The following is a 25,992-nucleotide window of genomic DNA, read 5'->3' as shown; positions in this document are numbered from 1 at the left end:
GCATGTCTTGTGGGGTATGTATGGGTGTTTGAGCTGTGTGCTAGTAGTTTAAACAGACAGCTCGGTGCATTCATCTTGTCAACACTGTCAGCTTGTCTCTCCTCCACTTGGATCCATGAGAGATTGACATGCATATCATTCATTTTAGCTCTCCGTGTATATTTAAAGGGCCAGCAGTGCGTGCCACAAAGTTCCTCTTTGTGGCTCCTGACCACACGACTGATCAGCAGTCCAGGTGCGGCAAAACTAGGGCCTGAAGGACCTGCCTTGTTGATAGTGTTGTTAAGGCCGCGCTTTATTATGGACAAACTTCTCCCCATCTTAGCTTCTGTATGAATATGTTTTGACCATGACAGTTCACCATCCAGGGTTACTCCAAGCAGTTTAGTCACCTCAATTTACTCAATTTCCACATTATTAATTACAAGATTTAGTGGAGGTTTAGGGTTTAATGAATGATTTTTCCCAAATACAATACTTTTAGTTTTTGAACTATTTAGGACTAACATATTCCTTGCCACCCATTCTGAAACAAACTACAGCTTTTGTTAAGTGTTGCAGTCATTTCAGTCGCTGTAGTAGCTGACGTGTATAGTGTTGAGTCATCCGCATACATAGACACACTGGCTTTACCCAGTGGCATGTCGTTAGTACAGATTGAAAAAGTAAGGGGTCTAGACAGCAGCCCTGGGGAATTCCTGATTCTACCTTGATTATGTTGGAGGCTTCCATTAAAGAACACACTCTGTGTTCTGTTAGACAGGTAACTCTTTATCCACATATAGCAGGGGGTGTAAAGCCATAACACATACGTTTTTTCCAGCAGCAGACTGACCGATAATGTCAAAAGCTGCCCTGAAGTCTAACAAAATAGCCCCCACAATATTTTTATCATCAATTTCTCTGCCAATCATTAGTCATTTGTTTAAGTGCTGTGCGTGTTGAATGTCCTTTCCTATAAGTGTGCTGAAAGTCTGTTGTCAATTTGGTTATTGTAAAATATCATTGGATCTGGTCAAACACAATTTTTCCCAAAAGTTTACTGTTTGGTAACAGGCTGATTGGTCGGCTATTTGAGCAAGTAAAGGGGGCTTTACTATTCTTAGGTAGCGGAATGACTATTGCTTCTCTCCCGGCCTGAAGCCACACACACTTTCTAGTAGGCATATTTACCTCAACTACCTCGTACCCCTGCACATCGACTCAGTACTTACCCCGTGTAAATAGCCAAGTTATTATTACTCATTATGTATATATTCCTTGTTTTTATTTTTCTATTATTTCTCTATTTTTCTCTCTGCGTTGTTAGGAAGGTCCCGTAAGTAAGCATTTCACTTTTAGTCCACACTTATTTATGAAGCATGTGAGAAATAACATTGGATTTGATTTAAACGCAGTCTGAGTAAGGAAATAAATGACCTGTTAGACACCACTTCAAGGGACTTGATGGTAAGTTGGTAAAGATACATTGAATTAGGGAATCTCAGAGAAGGAGTGCTGGTCTAGGATCAGATCCCCATCTTATTTATTATGATCTAAATCCAAGATCAGACGGCTATACTACAAAGGAGGATCAATAAGTTAGCCAGCTAAATTGCCTAAATATTCTGAAATAACTTGACATTTTTTGTAAGATATGCTTCAAATGGGCATGGACTAATTGACAACACAAAATACATTTAAGTTTAGCATAGTTACCCAGAAAATCTAATTCTGTCCAGTTGTTTATCCAAGTTAGCTGCTTAACTCGTGTTTTGTAGTATACCTCTCAGCTCTCCTACTCCAGGAGCCTTTGTGAATACGGGCCCAGGTGGAGGTCACAGAAGTGTGAGCAGGCTTTTGTTCCAGCACAACATATCTGACCAGTGGTCATGTACCTGACAACCACCAGGCCCTGAACTTTGTAAGCTGACCAGGAAAAATTCAGCACCCCAACAATGACTGGAGAGAACATTGTTGTGCATAGTTACATTATGTTACCCAGGGAAACAAACTCTACTTTCCTTAGAGGCAATCTGCAATTGCTATATACATTTTTGTACTTTTAAATTAATTAAACACACATTGAATATTACTTATAAATGCATCATGTTAGTTTAACAGTCTTACCCCCATCATAACCAATAATAAGCTTGTTTTACCCCTTTATTTCTGAAAACAAGTGAATTTAAACACTATAGCTTCATAACATGGTTCAAATTATATATCATAGCTGGTCAGTCTTCACATTCATAGCCATCTATGAATTTGAGTGGTTACATTCAGTCCCATCCCTCAGCTATTTACCAGTCATTGGTGGGGTGGCAACTTTGATAATGGTTGAAATGCATATTTCCCTTTAAAAAGAACTCAGGCACTGAGCATATACCATGGACAGTCCAATCCCCTTTTCTGAACACCAGGACATGTTAGAAAATGTATGGAATCCAGATGTTTTGACCATTGGTCTAAAAGGTCTGTGCCAAGTATGAAGAAACTTCACAAGCTGCGTTTACACCGGCAGCCCAATTCAGATCTTTTGCCAATTATTTTATTTCTACCGCCCCATATTTGATGTGATATGGGTCACAACTTAATGTTGACAGTCAGAAAAATAAATCACAAATGGGTTCTCAGGGTCACGGTGTAAACACAGCCATAGAAGCTCAAATCCAATAACAAACATCGTCACAACCAAAAAGTATAATGTTTAGAGGCCCAACCTCAAGAGCAAAAGAGACATTTTTATCTGATTTAAAAGTAATCATTCAGGAATCTGTCGCTTCCCTCCAATACCCACCTTAATCACTCAACCAAGGGTGTCTTGGTATTCAGACGGACAGCTGTCTGCAACGAGTTGAGTGGTCCGATAGGAAGTTCAAGCTACAGCTCAGCTTTCACTCTACCTAGTACATTGCTGGGAAAGCACTTGAGATTGAAAAATGATGCTAAACTGGCTGGACCAGTGGCACTGACTACATTACAATGAGTGACGTATTTTCAGCACAAACAAACTCAGCCAAGTAAATTGCATTTTGTAGTCTTTAATTATGGCTTAAGCAACATGCATCACTAGGATGATATCCAGCAGGACTAGAAAAAAAAAAATGGTTTGAGAAGTAACATTATGGACTTGTTTTTAGACAGATTAAAAGGAATACGTCAGATATTACAAAAATTGTTTCCTTACCTCAGAAAAATAAATAGTTTATGGACAGTGACTGCAATCCACACTTGGTTTTAATAAACTACCAACAAATATTAGCATATTTGTACCAAGTCCCTTGTAACGCAATCACCCACATTTAGCATGTTTTAAATTTCATGCCCAAATCATCTAAAAATGGGGAGATTTATGCAACATCAACAAGTGAGCCAGAGGAAGACCTAGTACATAAAGCAGCTTCATGAACCGTTAGACAACCCACTCCTGGCTTAATGAAACATTCAGGACAGAACACAGGTTCACTGAGGAAAGAGTTTAATTGGTGAAACTGTTAAATCATTATTGTCATGATTTCCTGAGGAATGTTCAGAATAGTTAGGTTGTTAGTTTGAAGTTGTTTTTCCTAGATACTAAAGGGCTGATGAGTAAAAAAAAAACTGTACCGAGCCTGACCGTTGTGTGTTCGTTCCCCTGACCAAATCTAGTGCGGCAAGTAACAAAAGTAGCATTGCATCAGTACTGGATTTACAATTGAAACCACTCTTCATTGAGTCAAGACAAAAATACAGTAAATCCAGGCCTATAGTGGCGAGGCGTTCGTGTTGAGGGGGGGTCCCATTTTGGGGTCAGGGGAGGCGGGAGAGTTGGTCCCTTGGGCCCCCAGTGGTGGTTGTTGCACAACTGTCATCGTTTCCGGCGGGGAGGGTTGAACATCTGGTCCCCCTTTACTGGCCGTTCTTCACATTCAGCATCTTCTCCTGTGGAGGGGCAACGCAACGTATAAAAGAGGAAACCGAAGAAAAAAAAAAAAAAAAACATTAAAAGGCAAGGGAACTTAATTGTCAAATTTTGACCCACAGGACACGACTGAATTTCCAGCATTACTTTGTTCCAAACAAGTCTTAAAAAAAAAAATGTAATAGGTCAATAGTTCTTGCTGTTCCTATATGGATTTTCTTCACATGTGCACCATACTACTCCTGATACTTTACAGGTCATTCAGAAATATTTACAACCCCAGTGCTCCAGTCTCACCTTGATCATGGTCTCCAGCTTGATGGCATCGGCGGCAAACTTACGGATGCCGTCAGAAAGCTTCTCCACGGCCATGCGGTCCTCGTTGTGTTGCCAGCGGAATTCTTTCTCATCCAGGTGAACCTTCTCCAAATCACAGGCCTTGGCTAAACGGGACAAAGTGAGAGACGTAAAGAATTGCCATTACAGTATATTCATCCATGGTCCAATGTGATTACGTAGTTCCTGTCCCCAGGCTTTTGAAGGACTGGTAGTACGGCAGCAATCAACCAGAATGCTTATGGTTTTACCTATAGAGGACCTCATTATGCCCTCAATGGTTTCAGGTGTTTATTGAAGGAAACAATGTATACATTGGGATGCAGGATAAATATACCTTTTTCAATGCAGACCTGGCCCAGGGGAAGAGACAAGCATCCATTTAAAAAGACGAGGAGCCTCAAAAGATGAACCAGACATTGAAACACAGGAGTTCCTAAATACAAAGCAATGAATTTGTTTTGCTCTGTAGGTTTGTGAACCATTATTGCCCGAGGTTGAAATTGTTGAGACTAATAGACAACATGGTTACGAGACACATTCCTACTCATAAGAGACTGCATAGCCAATGTTGAAGGGGCCTCAGCAAGTTCTCCTTAGGTGGGGTCTAACAAAAACAAACTTGTTCTTTAACCCGCTAGTGTGTAACAGTAACCAACAGGGCTCAGATTATAGCTACAGGGGTCTTCCAAGCAGACCTGCTTTACCAGGTTTCCTTGAACTGCATGACTGTTCCAACCAATTCAAATTATGTTCTTAAAATAAAGTTTAATTCAGCGGAACTCAACTTTTAAAAGTTACCAAAATATTTGGCTTGAATTAGTGTTTATTCATACAGTACATGGTTACCCTCTGCTTTATTACAGAGGAAACATTGTGTCTGGTGCATGACACATGCATCCCTCCCATCAGCCCCTTGTTCCCATCTGGCACTTTGAGCAGGTTAACATTCAAAACAAAGCCAGAGTGGGAGAATGCAGATTACATTCACAGCACTGTGTAGGAGTCCTGAAGATACGACCTAGAGTTGAAGGGAAGAGAGCTTCTTCCATGTGCTTAAATAACATGTAACCCTGTCACAAACCATAATAGAACATTGATCGTTTATTTACTGCATCACTGAACCCATATGATGCAGTGAGATTTCCTTTAGAATATGAACCCATGTTAACACCTGCATGGATCAGACCTGAGATGAAACACCATTTGAAACCCTTCAAATACTTTGAGTTTGCACTACACCGCCTTGGGGCAATATTGGCAGGGTTTGCAGCTAAGACTATTCTATTGGTTCATTAAGCCAGGCAAACACAATCAAGCACAGATTACATATTTGAAACCAGGCCTGACAATAGAAAAATCATTATCTGTGCCCAAGAAAGTAATGACTACCGCCCCGTAGCACTCACATCGGTAGCCATGAAGTACTTTGAAAAGGCCAGTCATGGCTCACGTCAGTCATCCCAGAAACCCTAGACCAGGGATGGGCAAACTTTGGCCCGAGGGCCAAAGTCGGGATTTTGAGATTGAGGGCTACATTTTTTGGGGGGGACCAATGGTCTGTTAAATATATTTGTGGGGGCCTCCCGAGTGGCGCAGCAGTCTAAGGCACTGCATTGCAGAGCTCGAGGCGTCACTACAGACCTGGGTTTGATCCCAAGCCCTGTCACAGGTGGCCGTGACTAGGAGACCCAGCGTCGTCCGGGTTAGGCAGGTCGAGATTCCCTTGTCCCATCATGCTCTAGCAACTCCTGTGGCAGGCTGGGCGCATGCACGCTGACAGTCACCAGGAGTACGGCGTTTCCTCTGACACACTGATGTGGCTGGCTTCTGGTTTAAGCGGGCATTGTGTAGCGGGCATTGTGTGAAGACGCCGCGTGGCTGGGCCGGGTTTCAGAGGACGCACAGCTCTCAACTGTCGCCTTGCGAGTCCGTATGGGAGTTGCAGTGATGGGACAAGACCAACTACCAATTGGATAACACGAAATTGGGGAGAAGAGGTTATATATATTTTTAAAAATAATTTTAAAAAACTACCCGCACTTTGCCCCAGACCCACTCCAATTCACATACCACCAACAGATTACGCAATCTATCGCACTTCACACTGCCCTTGAAAAACCTGGTTAAAAGGAACACCTATGTGAGAATGCTGTTCATTGACTACAGCTCAGAGTTGAACACCATAGTGCCCACAAAGCTCATCACTAAGCTAAGGATCCTGGGACTAAACACCTCCCTCTGCAACTGGATCCTGGACCTCCAGATGGGCCACCCCCAGGTGGCCATGGTAGGCAACACATCTGCCACGCTGATCCTCAACACAGGGACCCCTCAGCGGTGTGTTCTTAGTCCTGTACTCCCTGTTCACCCATGACTACTTGGCCAAGCACGACTCCAACACCATTAAGTTTGCTGAGGTCAGACCTGGCCATGTGGTGACAGGACAACAACCTCTCCCTCAACATGCTCAAGACAAAGGAGATGATTGTGGACAGGAGAAAGGACCGGGCACACACCCGTTCTCATCGACGGGGCTGTAGTGGAGCAGGTTGAGAGTGGCAAGTTCCTTGTGTCCACAGCACCAAATTATCATGGCCCAGACACCAAGGCAGTTGTGAAGAGGGCACGACAACACCTTTCCCCCCACTGAGGTGACTGAAGATTTGGCATGGGTCCCCAGATCCTCAAAAAGTTCTAGAGCATCCTGACCGGTTGCGTCACCGCCTGATATCGCAACTGCTCGGCATCCAATCATAAGGCGCTACAGAGGGTATTGCGTATGGCCCAGTATGTCACTGGGGCCAAGCTTCCCGCCATCTAGGATCTATACACTAGGTGGTGTCAGATGAAGCCCCCCCCCCCAAAAAAAAGTCAGACTCCAGTCAAAGTCATACTGTTCTCATTGCTACCGCACGGCAAGCAGTACAAGGGAACCAAGTCCAGGTCCAAAAGGCTCCTTAACAGCTTCTACCCCAAGCCGTAAGACTGCTGAACAAGCAAATGGCCACCAGAACTATTTACATAGACTAACCTGTACCCCCACACATTGCTTCAGTACAGGTACCTCCTGTATATAGCCTCATTGTTATTTTATTTAGTAAATTCTCTTATCTGCATTGTTGGTTAGAAGCTTATAAGCAAGCATTTCACAGTAAGGTCTACACCTGCTGTATTCAGCACATGTGACAAACACAATGTGATATCATGTTCATTCCCAACTGTTCCAGGGAGCTCATACTAGTGTCCTGTAGGAGGTAGCAATGAGTTGTTACCTTTCTGAACCGTGAGCATTGGCGTGACCGTGCTGTGGTCCTTGCTCAGCTCTCCCAGTAAGCTGGGGGAAATGGTAAGCAGGTCACAGCCGGCCAGGGCCTTGACCTCCCCAGTGTTCCTGAAGGAAGCTCCCATCACCACCGTGGTATAGTCATACTTCTTGTAGTGGTTGTAAATCTTGGTCACACTGATCACACCTGAGTGAAGAGAACAAAATAAAGATGTTTGTGTAATAAAGCCACTCCAGTAGAGTAATGAAGTCAATAAATACATCCAAGTCACCAGGTATCTTATTTATACTGATAATGTAAGGTCTGGGACTGTTGAGGCCAACACTCATGCTATCAAATGATGGATCAGTCAGCCCATACCTGGGTCCTCATGGGCCTCGTAGCTCTTCTGGGCAGTGTTCTCTTTGTACCAGTCCATGATGCGGCCCACAAAGGGTGAGATGAGGGTGACTTTGGCCTCGGCGCAGGCCACTGCCTGGGCGAAGGAGAACAGCAGGGTCATGTTGCAGTGGACCCCGTGCTTCTCCTCCAGCTCCCTGCAGGTACACACATTGACAGGCACAGCAAAGGACAGTAAACAGCAGAGCTTCACTGTGCTTCCATGGCTGTCAAAACCAACATTTTAGAAACCAATTGACACCAAAATAATTTCTAGGTTGGAGGTAAATTGACAGAACATAGCAGGTAAATTGTTTAACCATTTGTGTCAAATTAGTTGCCAAAACAGCATGTTTTGAAAACATTCCACTGTGTACCAACAGAACACCTAAACATTATCACATTTGTTTTTAGTCCACATTCCAAGACGTGCATATACACACAGCTACAGTATTCATTTCTTCAAAAGTTAACTGGATTTCACCTACCAGATAGGGTTAAATGCATAGAAAGGGCAAATCATTGACTGGGAGTCTCGCACTACTCATTCCACTTAAGTCTAGTGGGCAAAATCCAGTTAGATAACTTTTGAAAAACTGGGCCCAGATGACAGGTGAAGAAATGCCCCTGTAAGGTAGATGACTCATATCCTTCCCTCCCCCTCCATCTCACACCTGCCAGCCTGGATGCCTTCCCATGTTGAGGAGAGCTTGATGAGAACACGGTCCTTCTTGATACCAGCCTCTTCGTACAAGGCAATGATCCGCAGGGCCCGCGCCACCATCTCATCCTTATCGTACGAAAGCCTAATGTCGAGTGGGAGAGGTTGAGTTAGTCAATCTAAATAGTAACGCTATGAACGATTACTATTTGGTAAAGCCGTTTTATGTGGACTCCACACCAGTCATTTGAGTCTGAGGCTCTGCTGTGAACTTGTGTTCAGTGAGCGAGAGTCAAGTTAAAGGCTCAATTTACTACCCTGATCTGTAAAGGCTCCAGGTTGCATTTGAGGCAACAAGTCCATTCATCAACTTGGTGGAATTGAGCATATTTGTAAATGCAGTTTCACATGAACCATTCCCCTCCCCATAGAAGTTGATAATGCCTACATGGCTATGTTCAGACATTTATATTAAACATAATTGATGAGTGGATGTTATTCTGATAGCTGGTGTCGACAGATACAAAGCACATGATCGACTTATGTTGGCCCGAGCGGCGCAGGGGGCTTTCCTGTACCTGGCGTCTACCTCCGTGGAGACCCTGCCTGGGATCTTCTTCAGGATCTCCAGGCCGAAGCTCACAAACAGCTTGTCCATGGTGTTGGTGACCTGCTCCTCCTCAGGTCTGATGGACAGAATACTGGTGAGGTGCAATATCTCAAGCATAGCAAACATGTGATCATAGCTTTCAGCAGTAGATTAAGGATTTATTAACCAAGTAATCACTTAGAGTACACCAAACATTAGGAACACCAGCCAAATAGTTGCACCCCCACCTCCTTTAACCCGTCTCCTCCCCTTCATCTACACTGATTGAAGTGGCTTTAACAAGTGACAACATAGGATCATAGCTTTCACCTGGTCAGTCACAGAAAGAGCAGGTGTTGTTAATGTGTATATTTAAGGCCCGGGGGGGTGCTGTCAACCAATCAGCATTCAGGGCTCAAACTACCCAGTTTATTATGTGCTGTAATAAACTTGAAATGTTCATTCACTTTCCAGTATTCATGGTTCTCACCTCAGTTCTACTCAATTTGGCACCGATTAATATTCTAAAGGGCATTAAATGCTTGGAAATACAACATTCTAAACAAGGCAAATAATTAATAGGAAAGTCCAAAACTGATGTCTTCAGATGTACTTTAGTGGCTTGGAAATGTGTTCTTTTTTTATATTCTGGTGTAGTTTAGATTAAATGCTTAGCGCCCATTGCAAATGACCTCAAAGTTGTCAGTCTCCAAGACAATGTTCATAACGGGGTGAAGTGACCGTGAAACACATGTATAATTCGCAGGCATGTGCGAGGCAAGGCAGACTGACCAGCACCCTCAGGGCACCTGCATTGACAACACTTATCATGAGCAAACGACAAACACCTGGTTCTTTGTTCACTCAAAATCCCATTGTTTAAAGGGGAGGTCAGTTGAGTCACTGAACTACTTTACAAGTGTAGAAGCAGTGCAGAGTTGCATACATTTCAGAGTGCCCATCTTACCCGCCCTTGGCGATGCCGTATTTGATGGCCTGGTCGACCAGATGCTGGTAGGCGGCCATCTTGGCAGCAGCCAGGATGAGGGAGGGGTTGGTGGTGGCATCCTGGGGCTTGTACTCTTCAATGGCTGTTCAGAGAAGTGGGAGAGACAACATAAGTTAAGAGCAGCTCACAACACTAGATGTTCATATCCTCACTAGATCTATGCATGAAAAACAAGTGGCCATAGTAGTGTCCATTGAGACACCGTAGCCAGTACACTTCCTCAAAATAATCTGAGCAACATTAAGTGACAGATCTCTTAGTGACCTTTTTGCCAAGGAGATCTTAGTCACAATTTTACATTAACTGCTTGGTGCAGTATTTCAATGAAAAAGTGTCATTAGTTTAATGACAAATACTTTAAAGAAACCCTACTGTTGACCAATCACCTACAAGTGGGTGTAGACTTGGGCTGTGAATTTCAGCATGCCTCCAGAAAAAAATAATAAAAAAAAAAAAAGAACATACATAAGCAGGAAGTCAACCGAACTGTTTGGTCTGGGAAGCATGCGGACGCCTTCAGTCCCAAGGTACATACAAGTCTTCATAGGACAACTTCATTCACCAATCTTAACCTGAGATGTTTAGCTGTGAAATAACTGCTATCAAGCCTGATAATTCAGTAAAAAGGTCCATTCATATATTGCTTATGCCAATTTTCAATAAAGTCACTTATACAGAAGAGAGAACGTGCTGGACTGGTCAAGTGGCACTGGTCTCAACCAACAGTGACCTCTCCTGTACATACAAGCCAACTGCAGTTTCCAACTAAAGCAGAAGATTGGGAGGGAAGAGGAAAAACAGCCCATCGTCTACCTGCAACACTGCAGTAGAAGTTGAACACCCGATGTTCAAATTAAACATTCATGGTTAAATACCTTTAGCCTGTGAGGTAGCCTTGTAGTGAAGCATCCTAGGTGAAGGTCTAATACAGAGTGCCTTACAGATTGTGACATTGGGGTAAAAGTGACAATTTTAATGAAAAACCCAATTTCCTGTTCCTCAGACACTGCAATTTATTTTACTAGGCAAGTCAGTTAAGAACAAATTCTTATTTTCAATAACGCCCTAGGAACAGTGGGTTAACTGCCTTGTTCAGGGGCAGAACGACAGATTTTTACCTTGTCAGCGCGGGGATTCGATCTTGCAACCTTTTGGTTACCAGTCCAACACTCTAACCACTAGGCTACCTGCAATGCAAAAAGTTTATTTTCAAGTTACAATTGTTTTGCTTTTCCTACTTTGCACTGGAGGGCCTTTACTATAGCCTTGTTAGCCTAAAAATCAGGGTACTCTCCAGTTCTGATTAGTATACCCCCTCGTTGTGATATGCCATGTCAGCTACAGTGAGGGAGGTCTATGGCGATGGGCTTTAGACCAGCTGGCCAAGCTTCTGCCACTGACAGGGAGTAGGCGACACAATGAAGCACAAAGGCCCCCTGTGTTTCTCTGAAAACTAAAACATTCTAGGCCCTCACCATCTCATTCTGTTCAAATACCCTACTCTTTTAGCCAGTCCTTATGGCTGGATCTGTCACAGGCAGCGATTTGCAACCCCTTCCCACAGCCACCCATGTTATCACCATTATGTATTACTGCCAGTGATTTAACAATCCAAAACAGCATAGCCAAACAAGCTGTTTGGATGAACAGTACACAGCTGGTAGCTGAATTATCTGTTGGAGGTCTTTTGAGAAAGAGTTGATAAGCAGGCAGAAAATATTGTGTTTGTGGAAAACATGCAGACCTCTCCATATCAAGAGCTTTGGATTCACTTTTCTGTCAAGACAGATTGTGTAACTGTTCAATGAGAGCTTGAGGTGTACCCCAGGGGGTCAGATATTTGGATTAGGCCTACACTTCACACCTGGTAGTTATATAGAATTGATGTATTAATAAAACACACCAAATTAGAAACTGAAATTGCAGTGTCCTTTCACTACAGTTCAATGATTATGTGCCACATCTGCAATTACCACAGTGCAGTAATTGCACTGAGGTTTTAAAAGTAGTTAGAGTAACATGGCATATTAAAAGGGCAACTTCAGGCTAAAGTGTTGCTGCAATTTGCACACTCCTTTCCATTTGTTACGCACACCAGATGACTGCCATGCATAAACACAAGAGTGACCATGTGTTTTCCACATGGTTAAGGAAGAGTACAGGGTTGCACTTTTAACCATGCACTGTCACATTTCACAGGGGTTGCTCGATTTGAACAAGCTTGTGCTTGCAACCAGTCAATATTTGATAGAAGATAACACGTGTGGGTTTTACAACATGTTAGGGAAGGTAAAGATGCCAAAAGTGTGTTCCTTAGAGAAAAGTTATGAGGCACTTTTCATTTGTTTCTTTTAGTAATTCTCATAGCAGAAAACCTCGTCTGTTGGTGAGGTCTTTTCTTGAAGGAATAAGGCTTAGACATTTACGTCATTTAGCAGACGCTCTTATCCAGAGCGACTTACAAATTGGCGCATTCACCTTATGATATCCGAAATCAGTCCAGCCATGTAAGCCTACACAGAGACCAACCCTAAGATAAGACACACTAACCAACCCCATTTGAACAAAGACAGCAACTGGCAAGATAAAGCATGTTCTGTGCCAATGTAATCTGCCGCATTAATCCCATTGAAAGATTAAATACACACCCTCCTCATCATTGGGATAACTGAGGAATTGTACAACTGAGCTGTTCACCATTCTGCATGCCAGCAAAAGATTGGCAATGAGGCCACACTTAAAAGCCATCACGAGTCAGCTTAAATAACTTCATGTAGCTAAGGTAGACAAGGTATTAGGCTTTGCAATATGGACAAACATCCATATGATATCACACACAAAATATGCCAGACAAGAGTTTCTAATTGAACTTGATCAAGTTTGAAAGTGATTGTTCCTGTTTTAATCCTGACATGACCCACTGGTAAAATGACTGTAGCACCATAAGAGCAACATACAATACTAACTGGTGTGGTTCAACTGTCCTTCAGTATTGTAGTCAACAGGGTTTCCGTCTTCAAAACAGTTGACCAATGAATGCACTGCATCTCACAAGAGTTGGCCAGTGAGGTCCTTTCACAATGGGAATTGGCCAAGTGCACCCTTTCACAACATGAAATCGGGCCTATGGCTACATCGAGGTTCCTCTCACCAGTCTAAAAACTGAACTGCTGAGGCATGAAGCAAGGTCACAGATACCTTGGTCAATCTTCAGAATCAGAGTAGGCCATCTGAGTGACTGGTCCTATAGATACATTATTCAGGTCTTCCTGCAAGTATATTTTCTAAAGAGAGCAAAACCATTGGGAAAAACCCGTCCTAAAGACCGCTGAATTCAGGGATCAAAACCTGTGAAGCTCCAAAACCGTCACCTATCCTGAGAAGAAACATTGTGTAGACTGTAGCAGCATGTCATCAAAGCCTATCCACTTACAGTGTGCCCCATCTCAGCCTGGTTAACATTACCCTGTGGCAGGCAGACAGTTTGTCTTGTCATCCTGACTTGCAGAGCAAGCATGAGGAAATGTTTGGTTTACACCACAATGGAACTAACTAATTGGTTACATCATTCCTACTTCCTTATTCAAACGGAGGAGGAACCAGTTCTCTGAATCTGGGAGACAGTAATGTCAGTCAAGGGCTGTGAACATGTGATTTAAACAAATGTTATGTAGCTAAACTACGCTAAATGTGGCATTTTAAATTGTCTTCTGCATTTAGTGTTATTTAACTAAACCCATTAGTGTCACGTGGGAGAACCAATGTTGACTAGTAGGGCGTGACAGCGTCAACGTGCCCTGACAGGAGTAAGTCATTGTTTTAAAAATTGCAATTCCTGTTTGTTAACTCAAAGTCTAAATGAAACACCTGAAAATAGAAATCCATAACTATATAGTTCTTCCCATAGTTAATTAACATTAGTGATCAAGTTGCAATGCATGAAACGTGCAAGAGCCGTGGTCATAACTAGCTAGCCACAAGTGCAGTAAGTTAATTATTAGCCAAACATGATACGACTGCTAGCAACATTAATTTAAAAGATAAAAACAGAAGTTTATCGGAATTAATATTCGAGCAGACTACGATAAGTAGATAACGTTAACGCAACTATAAACCTTGCAACATGTTATATCACTGTTCTAGCTAGCTAATGCCTGTCTGGCCTTGGCTAGTAGTGCATAGCGGTCAATCCAATCTGGTACCGTTGAAGTCTCCGGTGTCCGCCACGACCACGGTGTGTTTCTTCAGCTGTTCCAACGCCGACTCCATCTTTCGCCGTTTGTCTGGTGACACACTACACATGATGAAGGGAAACAAGAGAGCTTTTATATTCACAAAGCACGTGAGACAGACGGAATTTTGGATCGACGAAAGCGCGGTGTGGACGGCGGCGCTCGGAAGCTGGAGAGACAGGGGCGCGCACGTTGGCTGTTTGAAATCGGTTTGAAGCAACAAGTTGCTCTCGTCCAATGGAGAACGATACTTGCTCTTACGCCTCGTACTGCTACTTGAATTGACCAATAGAATGACTTGTCGGGGAAGTAGTTCATAGACCTCTGTGCATATTTAAGGTACATGCATCAGGTGTTGTACACAGTATGTCGTTTTTCATTGCTCTGATTATGAAAACATACTAAAAGCAAAGAAACTCTAAGGAAAATACCAAGATTGTTGGTTGTGTCAAGAGGTTGTAGGCTCATGTACTTAATATTTGAATACATTAATATAATGTACTACAAAGTCCATCTGTAATAGATGTAGGATAAAATATGTAATGAATGAACAAAATCTTACCTACATAACTTGATTAACTACATATTAGTTTACAATAGCGCCACGCACAGAAGTAATGGGGAACATTCAGTAAGACTATAAAATTCAAGTATGGAATGCAATTATCTACGTAAATCATACATGATAAAGTGGGTTACAGAAACAAATGAAAAAGATAACATTAATAATAAAGATAACAATAATAAAAAACATAACTATTTTACCTTGATAGATGTCTTTGTGTATGTATATTCAGGGTACATACAGGATATGACAAACAGTGTGTTGGACAGGTTAAACCTAGTCCTGGATTCAAAATCATTCTTGTTGGAGAGATTGTTGAAAGTATGTTATGATCCAGGACTAGGCATAATCTGGATTTGTAAAAAGAACCCCAAGAGTTTGGTCATGGCAATGAGTTAGTTGCAGGCTTATGCACTTGCTTTAGCGAGGGATTTGTGACTGTTCCAAAATTGGGCAGCAGGTAGCCTCGGGGTTAGAGTGTTGGGCCAGCAACTGAAAGGTCACTGGGTTGAATCCTGGAGCCGACAAGGTGAAAAAAATCTGTTGCTGGGCCCTTGAGCAAGGCACTTAACCAAATTGCTCCAGGGGAGCTGGACAATGGTGACCCTGGCCATGACCCCACTCACTGAGGGTGTCTTAGGGGCAGTTGGGATATACAACAAACATGTTTCCATTACACACTTGTGTGCAACAGAACAAATAAGACCCCCCCCCCCAAAAAAAAATCGTATTATTTAATTCTATCAGTGTTGGCACAGAGTTTGAAAGCCCCCAGTATATCCACTTTAATGTCAAGTAACAACAACACATGATGATTGTCATCTGGTAGATCTTGGTGTTAGAACAGTGTCCTGAAAGAAAGCAACTAGTCTGTAGAAGAGATTTACAACACACAAAATTGCATGAATGAATGACAGCGATAGTCAGAGAAATTGTCTAAAGCGCACGCAGATGGTACCAAGGTTAACATAAGATATGTCCTGTGCTGTTTGTCATTATCACATAAATGAACAGGAGTCCCTAATGCTAGCAGGGATCTGGGCTTTCCTCACTGCTCTGCAATTGAACCTTCTTATGAACAGTCCTCATATGTTTTTTCAAGGTTGTCATCTGACTGAAGCATTTTCCGCAACTGTCGCACCTGAACGGCTTTTCTCCCGTGTGAATGCGCTGGTGACGTTTTAGGTCACTTACTGAAATAAAGCCCTTCTCACAGTCGGCACACCGATAGGGTCTTTCCCCTGTGTGTACCCTCATATGCTCATTCAGTCGGTTTCGCCTGAAGCTTTTGCCACAAACGCTGCACTGGTACGGTTTCTCTCCTGTGTGAGTCCTCATGTGTGTGCCCAGGTCCCCCTTGCGGCTGAAGCACTTGCCACATTCTTTGCACCAATGTGGCCTCTCCCCTGTGTGAATTCTCTGATGCGTTTTTAAATGGTTCTTATTAGTAAACCTTTTCCTGCACACAGGGCACTTGTATGGTCTATCACCTGTGTGAGCCCTCATTGGTGCTTTCAGCTCACTGGTTGTCCCAGTGTCAAGAGGACTTTGTCCTTTCTTTGCCTGTGTATGTTTTGACTTTGACATGGTCTGAGAGTTACTGGTTGATTCTAATGCCCCGTAGTCCTCTCCATCATGATTGGTTTTGATCGGTTCTGTTGAGTTGGTGGGAAGGGAGTCTCTCTTGCTGTTCTTCCCAATTTGGTAAAGGTATGAGCTCTGGGGTGAGTCCTGATCACTGGCATTTTCCACACAGGGGGGAATGAATATGGACTCTGTGTCCTCTTGATCACTCCACTCCTGCTTAGAGGGAACCTCCTCTCCAGAGACAGAGACAGTGAGCAGCTGGAGGTCTGAAAGGAAAGATGGGGAAGTTACTTACCATTGAGATATATCAACACACTTCAGTTTTACTTCTTCCCCTTAGCTCGCAACACATTTACAGACTAGACTCACACTAACATTACAGAGTGCAGTGAGAAGTGATCGCTATCTAATTGTGATGCCTGATTAGCTAGCTAATAACAACTGAGGTACAGCACAGTTCAGCTGTCATTAACTTGTCCTATGGTTGTCACAGTTGTCTAACTTGCTAGCTAATAATCGTAATAATGTTTACAGAACCATAGGTTGCTGATTCATCTTACACACCTGCTCTTTGTGATTCTCTATCAGGTTTGAAACCGAAATCTAGCAACAGCTTCCGTAGATGGTCGTTCTCCACTTTTGATCTGGAGACTTCTTCCTGGTACGCTGTTATAGTCTTCTCCACTGCCCCAAATATATCCACAGCCGCCGCAGTTAATCGGGCAGTAAGAAACGCATTCAACGAATGTAGTTTAGACATTTTAGGTTGAATAAAGTAATAACATTGAGCCACGGCAAAGATTGGGGATATATCTGTTGAACAGGACTAGGACGTAAACAGTGAAAAGTAAGAATATTTAGTCGTAAAAAAGTCGTAAACACTGCCTCTGTTCTTTCATGGTTCATTCATTGGCTGAAACGTCGTACCCGACATTGCACTGCCACCTGCTGTACTGGAGTAATAGCCGTTCTTATTATAGCTCAGTGCACATAGAAAGGACAGGGCAGAATGGGTATGGATGGATTGATTACATTTAGCACGGTGGTGCTCCATATACGCACCAGCAACTGCTAATGAAGCCACTGAAACCCTTAACAAAGAGTTGCAGTCTGTTTTGGAATGGATGGCCAATAATAAACTGGTCCTGAACATCTCTAAAATTAAGAGCATTGTATTTGGTACAAATCATTCCCTAAGTTCTAGACCTCAGCTGAATCTGGTAATGAATGGTGTGGCTGTTGAATAAGTTGAGGAGACTAAATTACTTGGTGTTGGATAAGAGTTAAAGAGAGACTGCATCACTTCTTCTTTTTATAAGAAACATGAATGTGTTGAAAATTCAAAATTGTTTGCATAGTCAACTTACACACACACACACACACAAGACATGCCACCAGGGGTCTTTTCACAGTCCCCAAATCCAGAACAAATTCAAGAAAGCGTATAGTATTATATAGAGCCCTTATTGCATGGAACAGCGAACCTGGTTTCAAAAAACAGATAAAACAACACCTCACGGCACAACGCCTCTCCCCTATTTGACCTAGATAGTTTGTGTGTATTGATATGTAGGCTACGTGGGCCATTTTTAAATTGATGTAGTTCTGTCCTTGTCTATTAATGTTCTGTATTATGTCATGTTTCGCGTGGACCCCAGGAAGAGTAGCTGCTGCTTTCACAATAAAATACCAAATACCATCTCTCCTCGGGACCCACAAACTTTTCACAATTTTGTTGTAGTTGTGAACTAGCTCACCTGATTCACCTATTCAAGGGCTTGATAATGAATCATTATTATTCGGGGGGTGCTTATATTTGTCCTGACATTTTTGTTGTTGTTGCATATCCCAAATCCCCGAGACACCCGCAGGGAGTGGGGTTATGAACAGGGTAACCATTGTGCAGCACCCCTGGAGCAATTAGGGTTAAGTGCCTTGCTCAACGGCAGAGCAACAGATTTTTTCACCTAATTAGTTGACAAGTTGAATCAGGGGTGCTAGCTCTGGAATAGATCAAATAAATGGAATGACTGGGGGTCGCCGAGGAGAGGTTGAGATCCGCTGATTTAGCAGACACTCTTATCCAGAGAGACTTACAGGACCAATTAGTGTTAAGTGCTTTGCTCAAGGGTATATCTACAGATTTTTCACCTAATTTGATCGGGGATTCAAACCAGCAACCTTTCAGTTACTGACACAACGCTCTTAACCGTTAGGCTACCTGACACCCTGGATCATGAACGGTCACTTTTCTACTACGTTTCTATCTAGCACATTTCCATCTACCTGAGCAGAGTTATGAAAAATAGGCTGTCATAATAACGGTCTCTTGTTAATCAAGACATATTTACTGAACAATGCGCCCTGCAACAAATATCCTTAGAGTGCAGATAGTTCACAAAAGTGGAGAAACTCCCTCTCTGCTCCCAAGTCGACAGACAGTCATTCATAAAACTAAAACATGTTTCAGATGTCCTAAATAAGATTCTATCATAGGGACTCAGGGTGCTAGAAATGCAGTCTTGCTTTGTGCTATATAGAAACAACAGCAATGTGAGTTTTCATGTTGATCATTTTTTTTATTGATACCAACATAAAGTAATGCCCGAAAGGTACAGACAGGTAAAGGTTAACTTTGAGATGAAAGTTACAAATGGGCAATGTATAAAAATAAGTGAATAAAAATGATAATTGAATGTGAACATTGAAACATCTAAACAATATTGCTGAAACATGCATTGCACTACAAAGATTTCTCCCTGTGTATGTCCCATCTTGAGTTCTCATATCTTCTCTCATGGAACAGCACTTGCCGCAGATGTGTGTGTCATCATGTGTTTCTTCAGGGTTACATTGAGCCTAAAGCATTCGCCGCAATCATGACATCGATACGGTTTCTCTCCCGTGTGAGTCCTCATGTGCTCTGTCAGTTTTTCCTTTCGGTTGAAGCACTTCCCACAATCTTGGCACTGATGCTGTTTGCCTCCTGTGTGAACTTCTTGCATGTGGCGACTTAGATTTAGAACACCTAATCCACACACAGCACACCTGCACGATAACTTATTCCCTGTGTGACTCGCCATATGCGCTCTCAGGTTTCCTTGCAGTGCGTAGCATTTGCCACATTGCATACAGCTGTATGGTTTTGCTCCACTGTGGGATGTCATATGGTCTGTCAGGTGCTCCTTCCGTGTGTAGCATTTCCCACATACATTGCATTGATGTGGTCTCTCTCCTGTGTGGAGCTTCTTGTGACGACTTAAGTGACTTGGAAATGTAAAGCATCTGGCACAGAAAGGGCACTTGTGTGGCTTCTCCCCTGTGTGTGTCCTCATGTGAAGTATCAGTCTCGTGTTTAGACCGAAGCGTTTGCCACATTCATGGCAGCAGAACGATTTCTCCCCTGTGTGAGTTAGCATATGCATCGTTAGGCTATTCTTGCGGTTGAAGCATTTACCACAGTCTTTGCACTCGTATGGTTTCTCACCCGTGTGAGTTCTCTTGTGGATTTCCAAATGACAAGGTCTGTCATAGGTTGCTGTGCACTCGGTACAACTGTAGAGCCTCTTCCTTGTGTGAAGCCTCAATGGCGCTTTCAACTCACTGGTTGTCTTGCCCTCGGTGCAGATGTAAGACCTTTGTCCTTTCTTTAACCGTGTTCTCTTAATTTTGTGAGGCTTTAATTGTGTGAGGGGAGTGTCACTGGTTGATTCTGATATTTTGTTGTCCTCTCCATCTGGATTCGTTTGGATCGGTTCTGCTACAATGGTGGGAAGGGAGTTCTTCAGAGTTTGGTAAAGTCGTGAGCGCTCAGGTGAGTCCTGATCACTGTTGCTTTCCACACAGGGGGAAATGAATATGGACTCGATGATCTCTTGATCGCTCCACTCCTCCTCACAGTGCTGCTGCTCAGGGGGAACCTCATCTCCAGAAACAGTGAGAGTGAGCTGCGGGGGTTCTGGAAAGAAAGATATGAAATAATTTTCAAGAAAAATGTATACATTTCAATAAATAATCACCCTCTGTGATTTGAGACTGTAATGACATCATTTATTAGCTAATGTTAGCATCATTTACATACACAGCGTTATATAGGTGCTTTTATTAAGGCTGGTGTATTTGAGCCAGGTGCCCCATTCAAATCCCACGGCAAAGTCGGCACAAAACAAAAGTGATTAATTAACACGTAGAGTAGGATTCTGTGTTTTCACATGCAAACGTGATTGCTTTTGATAAAATCGCTTAATCTGCCTTCCAAACTAGATTGAAAAGCCTAACATATTTAATGGAACAGAGATGTTGTATGTTTCCGGACAATGCACCATGCTGGCTTGTCGAGAACATGACCGAGCGGCGCAGATTACCGTTCCATTTGAAAAGGGCGCTCCTCCCTCACCACTTTCGCCTGTTCACGTCACGGGCCATAGACCGGTGCCCAGCGGCTCAGCATAATCGAATCCGCTCAATGAGTAACGTTTTTAAAGGGCAATGACCCTGCTGACAGCGTTCCCAAACCCATAACCTTAACGTAGCAGGCGTAAAATAAACTAAATCCCATACAGTACATACTGGTATTGATAAGAATTTAAAAAATGTCAGTGGATTTAAACGTGAGCTTGTCCGAGGTGTCGCTCGACGACAATTGCATTGGAGCGCTGCGATTGGTTGCCAAATATTCTGTGGCGGGGCTTTGCGAAGGGTCAACACTAGTGTGTAAATACACCGGTGTTGCCAAAAGCAGCTAATGGCAAGCTTGTTGATCGTTTACCTGCTTTGTGTAATTTTACATCGGGATTAAAAACCGAATCCAGCAGCCTCTGCAGGCGTTGATTCTCCTCCTTTGAACGAGAGATCTCATCCTGGTACTCGGCAAACGCTTTTTCCACTGCCACGGATATCTCTACGGCCACAGTTGTTAATCGGTCGGAGAAAAACGCTTGCAACAACTGTAACTTTGACATTTTTTGTGGAATGACCGTCGAGGGAGATTCGTTCATGCAACACTTCCTGTGAGGAACTGCGTCTAGATCCAGAGTAAGAGCTGACTGTGTTCATTGGCTGAAAAGAGCAAAACATAAATTGTGCTACCGCCACCTGGTGCGTGTACTGGAGGAGCGCACATGAAACAACCCAACTCTGTGCGTGAACAACATTTTAACAAATACAGTACAGCCTGAGTTGCCATGTCCGAGGTTTTCCTGCAATTGGGCTACAATTATGGACATTTTCGGGAATTTGAATCTGGATTGGCTATCCCCGGCCTCAGATCAATTGAAGAGTATATGTATTGATTTTAGTCTGACTCAATTGATCTCAAAACCCACACAGCTAAATGTGAAAAACCTGTTAACTCTTTATTGATTGATTTAATTCTTACAAATAACCCCCACAAATATTTGTCTAGTAGAGTATTTGCATATGATCTCAGTGATCTTTGTCCCATAGTATGTATTAGTTTATGAAACAGAAAAATACTAATCCTCGTTTAATTAAGAAGATAAATTGCAAAAAGTTTTCTAACCAAGGTTTTTTTAATGACATGTTCTACTCTGATTTAGCCACGGTCTCCTGTATTCCTAACCTTGAGTTGGCTCTAGAAAATGTGTCCTCCATATTTATTCCTCTGGCAGATAAACACGTCTCTTTTAAACAATTCAGAGTCAAAGATAGATCGAACCCTTGGTTTTCTTCGGAATTATCTGAGTTTATTCAGAAGATAAATAATGCCTGGGATAAAGCAAGAGAAACTGACTGTGGTGGACTGGAAATCTCTCAGACAATAGAGAAACTGACTGTGGTGGACTGGAAATCTCTCAGACAATAGAGAAACTGACTGTGGTGGACTGGCAATCTCTCAGACAATAGAGAAACTGACTGTGGTGGACTGGAAATCTCTCAGACAATAGAGAAACTGACTGTGGTGGACTGGCAATCTCTCAGACAATAGAGAAACTGACTGTGGTGGACTGGAAATCTCTCAGACAATAGAGAAACTGACTGTGGTGGACTGGCAATCTCTCAGACAATAGAGAAACTGACTGTGGTGGACTGGCAATCTCTCAGACAATAGAGAAACTGACTGTGGTGGACTGGCAATCTCTCAGACAATAGAGAAACTGACTGTGGTGGACTGGCAATCTCTCAGACAATAGAGAAACTGACTGTGGTGGACTGGCAATCTCTCAGACAATAGAGAAACTGACTGTGGTGGACTGGCAATCTCTCAGACAATAGATAAACTGATGTACTATCTTGATGAAGACAGCTAAATCAACTGACAGCTTTTCAAGCTCTATCTCAACATTTTAGAAAACAGTAAATCCATTGAAGCGTTCAAATTCCTCTTTCCTGCCTAAGAATGCAGGTAAAACTAAGTATATGTTGTTCTCTAGAGCGCATAAAAATAAGTCTGATTTAAGCATATGTACTTTGGATGGTGTCCATATTGATTGTGTCCGTGCTTACAAATATCTGGGCCTCTGGATAGATGAAAAGCTGTCTTTTAAAAAGCATATTGATGAGTTAGTTAATAAACTGAGTATAAAAATGTGCTTCTTCTATAGAAATATAGGTCTTGCCTCTCGCTAAATAGTAGAAAGCAGATTATTCAGTTAACATTCCTATCAGCCTAGACTATGGCGACATCATCTATATGAACGCAGCTGCCAATTCATTAAAGCTGTTAGATGCAGTTTATCATAGCACAATGCGCTTTATTACGGGTGATGATTTTAGTACTCATCACTACATTCTCTACCAGGAAGTTGGTTGGCCCTCTGATGTCACATAGGTTGATACATTGCTATGTTTTCATTTATGAAGCCCTTTTATAAAAAAAAGTCCCACTGTAGCTAACATTTTTACCATTCGGCCATCAGATTTGCCACCAATGCTCCGTATAGGACACATCACTGCACTCTATACTCCTCTGTAAACTGGTCATCTCTGTATACCCGTCGCAGGACCCACTGGTTGATGCTTATTTATAAAACCCTCTTAGGACTCACTCCCCCCTATCTGAGATATCTACTACAGCCCTCATCCTCCACATACAACAGCCGTTCTGCCAGCCACATTCTGTTAAAGGTCCCAAAAGCACACACATCCCTGGGTCGCTCCTCTTTTCAGTTCGCTGTAGCTAGTGACTGGAACGAGCTGCAAAAAAAACACTCAAACTGGATCTCTTCATTCAAAGACGCAATCATGGACAAACACTCTTACTGACAGTTTTGGCTGCTTCGCAAGTATTGTTGTCTCTACCTTCTTGCCCTTTGTGCTGTTGTCTGCCCAATAATGTTTGTACCATGTTTTGTGCTGCTACCATGTTGTGCTGCTGCCATGTTGTTTTTCTACCATGTTGTTGTCATGTTGTTTTGCTACCATGCTGTGTTGTCATGTGTTGCTGCCATGCTATGTTGTTGTCTTAGGTCTCTTTATGTAGTGTTGTAGTGTGTCTCTGTTATCGTGATGTGTGTTTTGTCCTATATTTTTATAGTATTTTTTATTTTTAATCCCAGCCCCCGTCCCCGCAGGAGGCCTTTTGCCATTTGGTAGGCCGTCATTGTAAATAAGAATTTGTTCTTAACTGACTTACCTAGTTAAATAAAGGTTAAATAAAAAAATTAAACTTGTGTAGCCTACCTGGGCCTGGCAAACAGATTTCTTAAGTTTATTGTTGTAGCCTTGTGTTATTATGCAATTGATAATGGCCATGTTTAGTTAAGTAAATTGGATTTATCAAAGCTCTATCGCAATTACCGATCAGTTGTTAGAACCCATTAGATTAATGGTAACAGTCAGTCAGATTAGGCTACAGGTAAAAAAAACTACAAAAACACTGGCAGTTGTTGACAGGAATATTCAGTTCACATACATATTATTCATATTTTATTCAGTGTTGATATTACGACCCTTTCCTCAGTAGCCTATTCCAGCAGCCTATTGGGAAACAAGCATTTCTTACCTCAAAATCGTCTTGATATTCACGTTGAATAAATGAGTCTGTCAATTTGAACTAAACAAACTGCTATATCATTCAGTTTACATCTTGCTTTGGCTACTGTAGTCTATCTGAAATTAGATGTAGTCCTATCAGGGGCTATAGGCTACCTGCAACTAGCTAAGAAAACCATGGCAAAACTGAATTACAATCATAAACCCAGATTTTAGTCTGTAGCCTATACCTATTGAAATGACAAGTCAATCTCGCAAATGGGCCATTTATAACTGTGTGTAGTCTTAACACCTCAAATCAAATCAAATTTGGTCACATACACGTGTTTAGCAGATGTTCTTGCGGGTGTAGTGAAATGCTTGTGCTTCTAGTTCTGACAGTGCAGCAATATCCAACAAGTAATATCTAACAATTTCACAACAAATATGTAATACACACAAATCTAAGTAAAGGAATGGAATTAAGAATATGTGAATATATGGATGAGCAATGTCAGAGCGGCATAGACTAAGATACAGTAAATAGTATAGAATACAGTATATACATATGAGATGAGTAATGCAAAATATGTGAACATTATTAAAGTGACATTATTAAAGTGACTAGTGTTCCATTTATGAAAGTGGCCAATGATTTCAAGTCTGTGTATGTAGGCAGCAGCCTCACTGTGCTAGTGATGGCTATTTAACAGTCTGATGGCCTTGAGATAGAAGCTGTTTTTCAGTCCCTCGGTCCCAGCTTTGATGCACCTGTACTGACCTTGCCTTCTGGATGATAGTGGGGTGAACAGGCAGTGGCTCGGGTGGTTGTTGTCCTTGATTATCTTTTTGGCCTTCCTGTCACATCGAGTGTTGTAGGTGTTCTGGAGGGCAGGTAGTTTGCCCCCGGTGATGCGTTGTGTAGACCGCACCACCCTCTGGAGAGCCCTGCGGTTGTGGGCGGTACAGTTGCCATACCAGGCGTTGATGCAGCCCGACAGGATGCTCTCAATTGTGCATCTCTAAAAGTTTGTGAGGGTTTTAGGTGACAAGCCAAATTTCTTCAGCCTCCTGAGGTTTAAGAGGCGCTATTGCACCGCCTTCACCACACTGTCTGTTTGAGTGGACCATTTCAGTTTGTCAGTGATATATACGCAGAGGAACTTAAAACTTTCCACTTTCTCCACTGCTGTCCCGTTGATGTGGATAGGGGGGTGCTCCCTCTGCTGTTTCCTGAAGTCCACGATCATCTCCTTTGTTTTGTTGATGTTGAGTGAGAGGTTATTTTCCTGACACCACACTCTCAGAGCACTCACCTCCTCCCTGTAGGCTGTCTCGTCGTTGTTGGTAATCAAGCCTACTACTGTTATGTCGTCTGCAAACCTGATGATTGAGTTGGAGGCGTGCATGGCCACGCAGTCATGGGTGAACAGGGAGTACAGGAGGGGACAGAGCATGCACCCTTGTGGGGCCCCGGTGTTGAGAATCAGCGTAGTGGAGGTGTTGTTTCCTACCTTCCCCACCATGGGGCGG

The 25,992-nt window shown here is 42.6% G+C and overlaps 4 protein-coding genes across 4 annotated transcripts in view; all 4 read right to left on the bottom strand.

Moving 5' to 3' along the window:
- Positions 1-3,011, bottom strand: part of LOC106587829 (uncharacterized) — a 28,618-nt gene extending 25,607 nt beyond the window's left edge. The window contains exon 1 of the mRNA XM_045689525.2: positions 2,780-3,011. The gene's annotated coding sequence lies outside the window, so the exon portion shown is untranslated. The remainder of the gene's footprint in view (positions 1-2,779) is intronic.
- Positions 3,012-3,445: 434 nt separating this feature from the next.
- Positions 3,446-14,441, bottom strand: taldo (Transaldolase). Its single transcript, NM_001146426.2, is given in 8 exon segments — positions 3,446-3,903; positions 4,181-4,326; positions 7,495-7,692; positions 7,867-8,042; positions 8,559-8,690; positions 9,124-9,231; positions 10,102-10,225; positions 14,346-14,441. Coding segments are annotated over 8 exon segments (984 nt in total). The 5' UTR covers positions 14,413-14,441; the 3' UTR covers positions 3,446-3,870.
- A 1,264-nt stretch (positions 14,442-15,705) lies between these two features.
- On the bottom strand, positions 15,706-17,392 carry zn572 (Zinc finger protein 572). The gene is given in 2 exon segments (NM_001141435.2): positions 15,706-16,793; positions 17,092-17,392. Coding segments are annotated over 2 exon segments (1,023 nt in total). The 5' UTR covers positions 17,288-17,392; the 3' UTR covers positions 15,706-15,966.
- A 1,689-nt stretch (positions 17,393-19,081) lies between these two features.
- On the bottom strand, positions 19,082-21,576 carry LOC106587649 (uncharacterized). Its single transcript, XM_014176222.3, has 2 exons — positions 21,296-21,576; positions 19,082-20,485 (listed from the first exon to the last, which is right to left on the bottom strand). Exons 1-2 carry the CDS (start codon positions 21,522-21,524, stop codon positions 19,323-19,325), a joined length of 1,392 nt encoding a protein of 463 aa, XP_014031697.1. The 5' UTR covers positions 21,525-21,576; the 3' UTR covers positions 19,082-19,322.
- Between the last annotated feature and the right edge of the window lie 4,416 nt (positions 21,577-25,992).

Source organism: Salmo salar, chromosome 11 (assembly GCF_965601325.2).
Source record: "Salmo salar chromosome 11, fSalSal1, whole genome shotgun sequence".
Taxonomy (NCBI): domain Eukaryota; kingdom Metazoa; phylum Chordata; class Actinopteri; order Salmoniformes; family Salmonidae; genus Salmo; species Salmo salar.
This window is presented reverse-complemented; position numbering and strand designations above follow the sequence as displayed.

Bases quoted from the DNA above. Each gene is read 5' to 3' on its own strand.
- LOC106587649 (XM_014176222.3), bottom strand. From the start codon at position 21,524: ATGAACGAATCTCCCTCGACGGTCATTCCACAAAAAATGTCAAAGTTA. The intron at 20,486-21,295 runs GTAAACGATCAA...CTTTCTTTCCAG, and splicing joins TGTAAAATTACACAAAGCAG to AACCCCCGCAGCTCACTCTC.